Genomic DNA, 9684 nt, shown 5'->3' on the forward strand with positions numbered 1-9684 from the left:
GCCTCACCATCACTTGGTCTTTAAATCAAAGATTTAGATGCTCAGGCTCAGTCGGCATCTGTGGCCCTGCTGGAGATAGTCCAGGGTGACAGTCTGGTGTTTACAGGACCTCAAACCGGCACTGATCTCTTCTGGTCTCTAAAAGTCTGCTCTAGGCTGAAGGCACAAGCTGTAATATCCTTGCTAGTCCAATTTTGCCCTCAAACAACGTTATGTTTTGTGTCTTCTCTTGGCTGTTGAGTGGCACCTGTTGGTGCTAGTCAGGCACCCGCTTGCCGTGTTAAACTGGCCTGAATTTCATTTCCGTTCGCTTATGGGAGTAATGGTATTCTTTGCCCGTCTTCCAGTTTATGCCATCAGCATAACTCCCGTGAACGCCCGGCCAGTACATGCCATTCAGGTTGGAGTAATGGCAGTCGTTGTACCACCACGCTCCCTTGTATTCTGTGGCGCAGTTAAAGGAGCTCATGTCGTTGTCCTGGTCTGTTGTTGAAAATGGCATGTCCTTGTGGTATGATAAGGAGTCTCCTGCAGGGAGTACAGTTCACAGTTACTGCAAGGGAGAGCACAAAAGGGAACCTAAGGTGTCTGCAGCACTGCAGGGCATCACTGGGCCTTGCTGGATGCAGGGCAGATTTTATAAATCCTGCTGTTCTCTGGGTTGCCCAGGTTTCCTCCTTGGTCCTGGAGAAAAAGAGTATCCTGATCTCTGCTAAAACACACGGAGAACTTATCTAGGCCTGTGAATCAAATGGGCCAGATTCTGCTCTTTCACCACTCAGATTCTCTGCAGACATGCCAAGGTCTGGACTATCAGACAGAGTTGCCGCGTGCATAAACATAAACACGTAAACCCAGAGCCCTGCTGTCTCAGGTGTTGGTTTCACTCATTCCTGCGAGAGGGGTACTGAATTTTGCAGAGGATTTGTTTGCTTTTTAAGGAAAAACAAAACATCAGGCATTAAGAGGACGCAGTGCTGATGCTGCAGGTATTGAACAGCACCCCAGCCCTGGAAATGCCAAACCTCACGGGCAAATATTTCATTCCAAAGAACCGAAAGAAGAACTTTGCCCAGCTGCTGCAGAGCTGTTGGGAAGGTTATGTGGGATGAGGTGCTGCTCAAGACCAGACTCCACATTTGCTGCTAAAACATATGACTGGGCCTGTAGGTAATGCTCTGGGTCACACTCTGTGGGTGATGGGTGTCCCTGTCCTTCCCTGCACCAGAGGTCACTCAGCACCTGGGGTACCATGTTCGCTCATGGGAGTAATGGAACTTCATCTTACTCACATTTTTAAAAAACTTGACCAAAAATGTAGATGGTACAAAGAGTTTGCGTGATACAGCTCTTCATTAAAAATGCTGAATGCTTCTGAAATGCTCTAGACAGCAGCCTTTCCCAGTGAGCTGCTGCTAACTTACCAGCATTTCCACCAAGGAAGTCTCCTAGAACCAGTTTATATTTCTCAGACTCTCCTAAAATTCTGAAGGAAGCGTACTTGGCAAAGTAGTAGTTGTTTTCAAAGTCTCTCAAGTCAATGCGGAGTTCACAGGGTCCTAGAAGAGAAGGTTGACAAGTGGTGGTGCAGGGCTGATGGTAAATACACACCTGGATTTTAGGATGGAGGGTTTAAGGAGCCCTGAGCTAACTTGAGAGGAGCTTCCACTACTAGAGAGGTTATGATTTGTTTGAAATTCCTGCAGAACCTCCTGTACCTTTGATGGCTTTCTTGTGAAGCACCTTTTCTGATCATGGTGTTGGGCGTTCATAGGCACTGAGAGCTACACGCCCAGGAGTCCTGCACACAACTCTGACTCCAAGCCTGCGTGTGGACAAGGTGTCTGCCATCACAACCAGTCCTAGTAGGAAGATGTGTTGGCCTATCTCCAGGGTAGGTCACAGCCAGCTCATCATCTTCTGTGGCTTCTAGATTTCCCTTTTTTAGAGTGCAATTCCCTGTGTGCAGTGGGCTGCAAGAGCCTGCATGCTGTTTAGGATTAACTGTTGGGGCCTCAGACGGTTGTGAGAGGTTCAGCATCCTTTAATGACCAAGTGTGGCACAGGGGTCGGACTCTCAGGGCCCCAGCGCGGGACGGAGGCAGACCTTACCCAGTGAGGTGAGCAGGTGGATGTTGTCATTCCCCAGCCAGAACTCTGTCAGCTGGTTGCCAAAGCCTCGTTTGTATGAGTCCCAGTCTCGCAAGAAGTTCACTGACCCATCCCAGCGCCTTTGGAAAACCTGCAGGAAAGGAGAGCCTCAGCCCCGCCAGCTCCCCCCTGAAAGCATCTGCAGTGCCTGGGTGGCACAGCCCCCTGCAGCACGCTCCCCCTGCGGCAGGGCACTCCCGCGGGTCTCTGGGGACCAAACCCCAGGGGAATCCCTCGCTTACAGATCTCCTCCATCTGCCCTTGGAAATAAGAAGGAAATTATTTGGGAGTGGGTATGTGGTGCTCAGCCTGCTCGCAGAGACATCTCCCAGGAGAATCCCCTGCACCCATAGGGACTCATCCACCCTTGCTGATGTGAACCTCAGCTGTCCCCTCCGTGTGTGTTTTCCTCCCTTTTTGTTTCTATTTTGGTGCAATCCTTTGCTGCAGCCTTAGTAAAAATCTCTATAGGGACATAGAAACCTCATCTTACTCACAATCCATCCTCCGCCATCTGTGTCCATGTCGCAGAAGACGGTGGTGGTGTTGCAGCCTTGGGGGTAGATGGTATACCAGCCACTCAGGATCTTTCCTTTACCCAACAGCTCTTGGCAATTCCTGGCTTCTGTGCAAATCAGGGAAAGAGATCAAGCAGAAGGAGTTATAAGATGCTCACTGCACATCAGCCTCATGCCCTAAGCCGGAGGCTTTGACCCCTTCAGCCTCCCAGATGGCTCTTTGCACTGCAGGACTCTGGCGCAACTGGGAACCAAACCCCGCTGTGGTTTCTGAGTCCGTATGTCGCAGGGGAGATGGACACCTTCTGAGAGATGGTCTAAGATGCTCAGACTCCTCTCATCTGCAACAACTCCTTTGGGGATCTGAGTGATGGAGTTGCTCTGAGTGGCATGAAAAACTCATGATCCAGGAATTCGTCCAGGCTCAGGTACTTATGGAGGACACGGAGTGTGTGTGGGCGTACTTGGCAGCAATGGAGGGGTGACCAGAAAAACACATACCCGTAACACAGAAAACAGCGTTCAGATCATCCTCAGTGGATTGGACAGACGGTACTTTTGAACATACACATATATATTATGTATACATTTTTTTTTTAGTCCCCAAAACCACACCTGATGACAAAAGCTCAGATTCACAGATGCCGAAGGCTTGACTGGAATGGTCCCTATTAGACATCCCAGCTTATAGGTGTGTCTGTGGCTTTGACAGGGAAGAGCCCTGGGAGATGACCTGAGACGGTGGTGCTGGTGGTGCAGGTGTCCTCGTGTGCTGTATTTGATGAACGGACGTGCAGCTGTACCAGGCTGTCTTGTGGGCATGGGTATCCTTCCTAATGGAGGGATGGTCCTGGACTTGGCCTGTTCTTTATTAGTCAAATGTTTTTACATAAAAGGGCAGAGGAGTGCCTGGGGCAGCAAGGGGCCAGTTCAGTGCTATCCCAGTCTCTCTTTTTCAGGTGTTACAGCAGCTCTGATCTGCCCAAGCCTCTGCACGTGGCTGTGGCCCTACGGCTTCCGTGTGGAGCCAGAGCAGGTTCTGCTTTGGCTTTAGCTCATGGAGACAGATGGGCCAACTGAAGCTTGTTTGTTTTCTTTCTTTCATTTTTTTTTTTAATGATTAAGTTAATCTGACACAACTATGACACATGTGGACTCTGTGTCTATTGAACATGCCACAGCAAGCGTGGTGGTGTAACTGCCTTTGAAGTACCAGTATGCCTATAGAGATGTTTCTAGTTGTTTCATCTTGGCAACCAGGACACTGAGGCTCTCAAAAACTAAGACAGACCTCCTCCAGGACACACAGAGGACAGGCGACTCGAGTAATGCTCAGAGGAGATGACTTTCCTGGCAGGTCTGGATTACATAGTAGACACACAGAAGCTGCATGTGGCTGTGAGAAGCAAATGGGTTAACAGTGGTATTTCCTTACTCAGTCTTTCAGTGTCACTCTGAATTTGTTTTTATTGCTGGTCTGTCCTGACTTCTGGTGCAGGGAGTCCACCACCACCTGCTCTGCAAAGCCAATGGTGTCATGAAGGACCTAGGAAGAAACTCACCCCATGTTTCTGGAAATCCAGGCTCTCCTTTCATTCCTGTTGAACAAACAACACCATCAATTGCTCTTCACCTTCCACACCCCGCCCCCCCCCCCCCCCCCGCCCCCAGCACTTGGCATCAGTGCTCCTCAAGACAAATCCTGCTGCACTGGTGAAGGGCCGTGACGTTAAGGGAAGTGTTTAGTTCATCTGCGCCCACAACAGAGGCACAGAGAAACCAGGCAGGAGTAGAAACTCAATATACGTCCTGCCCTGGCTGCTCCCAGGCCCACCAGAGGAGACCCACCAGCCCATCAAAGGCACATCTGCACAGAGCGACAAGTGCAGGTGGGAACCCAAGTCACAGACTCCTGTAATTACAGCAGTGATACCCAGCATCCTCAGTCACTGGGAGCAGCTCTACAGGTCACCTAGCAGTCACACGAGGTGGCTGCCAGGGGGTGGAACACATTATAGATGCACAAGGAGTAGCAGCCTTGCCTCTCTTAGGCTGTTGGACCCAGCATGATATATTTTCCCCTGACACCTGATTCGGGGCTGGGAGGTCCAAATGGCAAGGCTGACAGATGTGTCTCTGTTGGACCTGGCTGCTCTGCCCACGGAGCTGGGTACCAACATGTTGCACCAGTGAATCCCATTGGGCTGGGACACATGGGACAGAAGCAGGTGGGTGGGGAACGGAGGAGGAACCGCGCCCATGGGAAGGCAGGGTCAAAAGCCCCAGGAGGGAATGGTTGCTGCTGGCAGAGGGCTTTAGTCAGTGGTTTGGGAGCAGCTGTGGCAGCTGGAGCAAGTGCGCTGAACTTGGCCGCCAGACCAGCAGCACTTGGCCCCCAGCTATTACAAGCCAAGCTCCAGTGAGGGAAGGCGCAGTGCAGACCATGTTCAGCGATGGGTGCCCGTGGTCCTCGCGTGCAGGGTGCATGTTTTCCCTCTGCTGCTAGCGCTGGTAGAGAGACCTCTGGCACTAGCAGTGACTGAGCTTCAGCCGAGCCCTTGCCTTTTGCCGTAGCCTGGGAAGCTCAGAGCTCTGCCCGAATCTGGCTGGTCCCTCGGGCTGGGGCGTGTGAAGCGCTGCAGTTTCTGTAGCTGACGGTGCTGGGTGGCAGCGTCAGGCACCCAAGCTGGGGGCAGCTCCTGTTGCCGAACAGCCGATTTGCCAGTGGGGCTGCTCACACCACCCACGCCGGGGGCTGAGCCTGCGCTAGGGCACAACTGTCACCAAACAGCCCCACCCAGAACCTGGTGGGGCACTTTTCTTTTTTTCTCTATAGTTGCTCCCACCTGGTCTGTTTTCCCAGAACAGCACAGGGTAGAAGTTTAACTAAACCAGCTCACATGACAAATTCACTGCAGCATGATTTACCTTTTGGTCCTGGGAAGCCAGGCTCTCCAGCTGCTCCTGCAAAAGGCAAGAGGAAAATGCTCATCACAAATGACCCAATCCAAGTGAATCACTGTAGCTCCCCAGGTGGCTGGTCCAACCCCTCCCTATGTCCCAAATGTACAAGAGAGGCTGCCAAGTGGTGCAAAGCCATGGTGCTCTGCTGAGTGTCCCAGCTGGTGCTGCCACCCCAGCCTGGCCGCTCCCTGGATCAGCAACATCTCTCAGGAACAGCAGGAAGAACAGGACAAGGACATGGGAGAGAGCGAGCTGCTGGTCCATCTGTTGGAGTGCATGGGGGATTCACAGCTCTGTCTCAGTGACTCTTTGTGGGGGCTTTCTGTGAAAAGCCAGGCAGCTGTGAGATTTGGGGCAACAGCTGCTTTTTCAGCAGGTTCATCTGTCTCCTGCTGGGGTTTCAGCTGAAGTCTTGGGTGCTGGGCTGGGAAATAGCTACAAACTCAGCATCAGAGGGCTGGAGCACCTCTCCTATGAAGACAGGCTGAGAGAGCTGGGGGTGTTCATCCTGGAGAAGAGAAGGCTCTGGGGAGACCTTCCAGCCCCTTCCAGTACTTAAAGGGGGACCCATAAGAGAAATGGGGAGGGACTCTTTATGAGGGAGTGTAGCGATAGGACAAGGGGTAGCGGTTTCAAACTGAAAGAGGGGAAATTTAGATTAGATGTTAGGAAGAAATTCTTGGCTGTGAGGGTGGTGAGCCCCTGGCCCAGGTTGCCCAGAGAAGCTGTGGCTGCCCCATCCCTGGAGGGGTTCAAGGCCAGGTTGGACGGGGCTTGGAGCAACCTGGGCTGGTGGGAGGTGTCCCTGCCCAGGGCAGGGGGTGGAACAAGATGATCTTCAGGGTCCCTTCCAACTCTAACAATTCTATAATTCTATGTAAAGGGGCTGTTTTCCCAGCTGGTCACTGCACCTGTGCTCAGTTCCTGGCTGCCACCTTGTGCTGGGAACTGATTTCTTTAGAAGAGACGCTTTTTCGACGCCTGCAGCACGCAGATCCTACTGAAGACCTTAAGCGCAGCCTGGATGGAGTGAAAGCTGATTTCTCAGCAGACATCTTCCTCTTTTCAAAGAACCGCCCCCCCCCAATTCCTTGCTTCACCCTGTGCCAGCTGTTTCCTGGTGGTTTGATCCCATCCTTCTGGTCAAGTGGGCTAAAATGGCTCCTCATGCCAAGTCCAGGCCTGGAGGCTGCAGGAAGCACTCAGCGTGGTGTCTCTGCATCAGACGTCCTGGCCGAAGCACCCCAAAGCTTCTCAGAGAGGGGGGGCATTTGGGCAGGTTTGTCATGGTGGAGGCAGGTTAGGGCAGGAGTGGGGAATGGGGAGAGGCCTGATTTTAGGGGGCTGGGAAGGGTGAGTGGGGAACTTCGAGAAGAAGAGTAGTGTCTTCCTCTGTGATGTGGTCCCACTCAAGGACACTGTTTCTCGTACTCACCCCATGCAAGATCCATCCCCCCAAATCCTGCTTTGCGTACCCTATTTCAGGGCTGTTTCTCGGACTATGACCAGCTCTACAGTTCATCTCTGTAGACTCGGTCTCCCAGTACATGTCCTGAACTTGGGTAGATTTATGGATTAGAGCCGAATATGTTATGCATTACCTTTTGCGCCAGGTGGTCCTGCTTTCCCGGGGAATCCCTGGGCTCCCATTTCTCCTACAAGGAAAGACTCAGTTCATACGCGCACGTTGCAAGCCAACCCGAGGGGAGATGATACAGAAGCCCGAGCAGCTGGGCCTTGGATTTCGCAGAAACAAGGAAGCTGGGTTTTGTTAATTAGATTCAGTCTTGCCATGTATTTTACTCCTTTTCTTCTGTTGAAGCTACACAACACTGCTACTGCCAGTGTAAGTCCTAACCTGCAGTTCATGTATGAATTCCTTTGAGCTTTGCGCATCTTGGAGCCGGCCCATGGATTTTGCTGCAGTGGATCTGCTCCCTCTGCTAATGTGATTCACCTTCTCTGTGTTTTGGCTACGAAAACCCTGAAGACCCCCATCTTCCTGGCTTCCTGGGGTATGGGGTGCCAGTACAGTTCCCAAACTGTTCCTGGTAGATGTGCAGGAGCGCCGCAGTCTCCCTCCCGCCCAGACTGTTCAATAAAGACTCAGAAAATTAACGGATGTTTTTACTGTAGAAGAAACAAGTGAGTGATGACACTCACAGCCCAGGACCACTTCAGACTTGTGACAGGACTCAGGAAAAAAAGACGACTCCATATGATCCCATCCTTCTGGATCTCCAGATGGGGTGTTTTCCACTCTCCAGCTGCTCAGAGAAGCCAGTGCCAGGCCAGCCTGCTCCAGCCTCAGCTTGCTTACCCTACCCAAAGCAACAAAGCCACCTCACATCACAGCGTTCATCACTGGCTTTTGGGGCCTTACCTTTTGTTCCTGGGAGACCTGGTTCTCCTTTTGGGCCAGAGGCACCTGGGATCCCAGGGCATCCTTGGAGAATGGCGAGCCGGTCAGCATCACCAAGTCCCACTATTCTCACGTCTGAGGAAATGAAAACAGTCTTCATGGAGATTATTAGGGCTCTGAAATGTCTTGGAGAGGAAGCCAAACCCTCTGGAGTTGAGGAACAGTGCAAGCAAAAGCAACAAGGGTGGGAGTTTTGGAGATGTTGTGTGGATTAACAGATGGTATTGAGGATATCACGTATTACAGGAGCCAGACACTGAACCTCTCTTTCTTCAGGAGAGTCCAGTGGAAGAGGAAGCTGTTGTATGTGAAGTTACATGCATGACAAATATACTGTAGCTTAATAAAACAAAAGCTGAGAGGTGCCCTGAGGGGGTATTGACAGCAGAGTAAGTGACACTGGCGGATCAGTGGACAGTAAAGGTTCTACTAAATTTCCTGACAGTGAGTCTGTCTGAAATCGCCCCTATCACCTTCTCCAGGAATACAGACAGAAAGCTGTGTTGTGCAGCGTCCCCAGGCTGCCAGCGTGCCTGGCACCCAGCAAGCACTCGGCTGGTCCTTTGTATTGCTCTGCATCCTCTGCTAACTGAGCCAAGGCACCATGAACCTTGAACCATGAGCCCTTAACCAGGATGGAAAACCTGGTATGGGCCAGCCTGTTCCTTGAGATCCCACTGGGGAGTGGGGGAGGATGAGCCATCTTTGGCTGGAGACAGCGGTTTTGTGAAGTGGCTGATGAGACTTCAGCCCCCCCCTCCCCCTCCTCCCACTTGCAGCTGAATTAAAAAACGCAGAGAAGGAAAAAAAAAAATCATATTCTGTCGTGTCGTCCATCCTCCTCCCCACCTCTCCCGCCCCCCCTCCCCACCCCCCAGCCCCCAGCTCCTTGTGTTACGGGCTGTCTCAGTGGGATGGCAGTAGGATTTGTGCCCCACTCACCTGGACAGGTGTCCTGGGCATCACAAGTAGTCACTGTTAGGCTGAGCAGTGCCAGGAGGGTTGGGGCTGCCCTCCCCATGGCCGGCACTGCTCTCGGCTCTCTGCGCAGCTCCCCTCATCCACGTCCCGGGCGCTGTGGTTAGCACTGACCCATCCGAGCCTTTTATATCTAACAAAATAATCCCGACATAAGCTCCACCTCTGCGCTTGCCCACTGCCTGCTCTCAGGTCCGAGGTTCTGGCTGAGTCTCAAGCTGTTTCCGAGACAAGCCATTTTCCACAAGCCTGATGGGAAGGTTCATGCCCAGCTGCCTCACCTCCATCCTCTGCAGATTTTGGATGCCTTTGCTCTCCCATATTGTACTTCTAGAGGAAATGAAGCAGGAAAAACATAGGTGTAGCTAAGCGCAGACACCTCCCCTCATCCTGCCTTTTACAAAGAGCACAGCTTATGGTATAGATTGGGAAACTGAGGTACGGGGAGATGAAAAGCCCAAGGTCATCTGAGGCCACTGGCAGAAAGGAGGTGCAGAGGCTGGCTCACGCTGCGGCGCTCTGCCTGCCGGGCAGCCCAGCACCGCTTCGCAACCCTTCAAAGAGAGGTTTCAGCTTATACATGATCCATGACTGATTCGGACTTAAAACTCTGTGTATCCAGGCAAGGTCAGGTGGGCAGAGCATGTTTGA

At 52.2% G+C, this 9684-nt stretch overlaps 1 protein-coding gene across 1 annotated transcript; it reads right to left on the reverse strand.

The window, feature by feature from the left end:
• Positions 1 to 280: 280 nt before the first annotated feature.
• Positions 281 to 9212, reverse strand: LOC128917502 (ficolin-2-like). Its single transcript, XM_054220696.1, has 9 exons — positions 8998 to 9212; positions 8017 to 8130; positions 7235 to 7288; positions 5598 to 5633; positions 4232 to 4267; positions 2645 to 2776; positions 2113 to 2259; positions 1425 to 1559; positions 281 to 528 (listed from the first exon to the last, which is right to left on the reverse strand). The coding sequence occupies exons 1-9, from the start codon at positions 9074 to 9076 to the stop codon at positions 281 to 283; spliced, it is 981 nt and encodes a 326-aa protein (XP_054076671.1). The 5' UTR covers positions 9077 to 9212.
• Between the last annotated feature and the right edge of the window lie 472 nt (positions 9213 to 9684).

This window comes from Rissa tridactyla, chromosome 14 (genome assembly GCF_028500815.1).
Source record: "Rissa tridactyla isolate bRisTri1 chromosome 14, bRisTri1.patW.cur.20221130, whole genome shotgun sequence".
Lineage (NCBI taxonomy): Eukaryota > Metazoa > Chordata > Aves > Charadriiformes > Laridae > Rissa > Rissa tridactyla.

Excerpts from the sequence above, each read along its gene's own strand:
- LOC128917502 (XM_054220696.1), bottom strand. The coding sequence starts at position 9,076 with ATGGGGAGGGCAGCCCCAACCCTCCTGGCACTGCTCAGCCTAACAGTG. Across the intron at positions 2,777-4,231 it reads TGGATTTCCAGAAACATGGG|AAGCCAGGAATTGCCAAGAG; the intron begins GTGAGTTTCTTC and ends TGATTTGCACAG. Across the intron at positions 2,260-2,644 it reads TGGCGGAGGATGGATTGTGA|GCTCTCCTTTCCTGCAGGTT; the intron begins GTAAGATGAGGT and ends GGCGGGGCTGAG.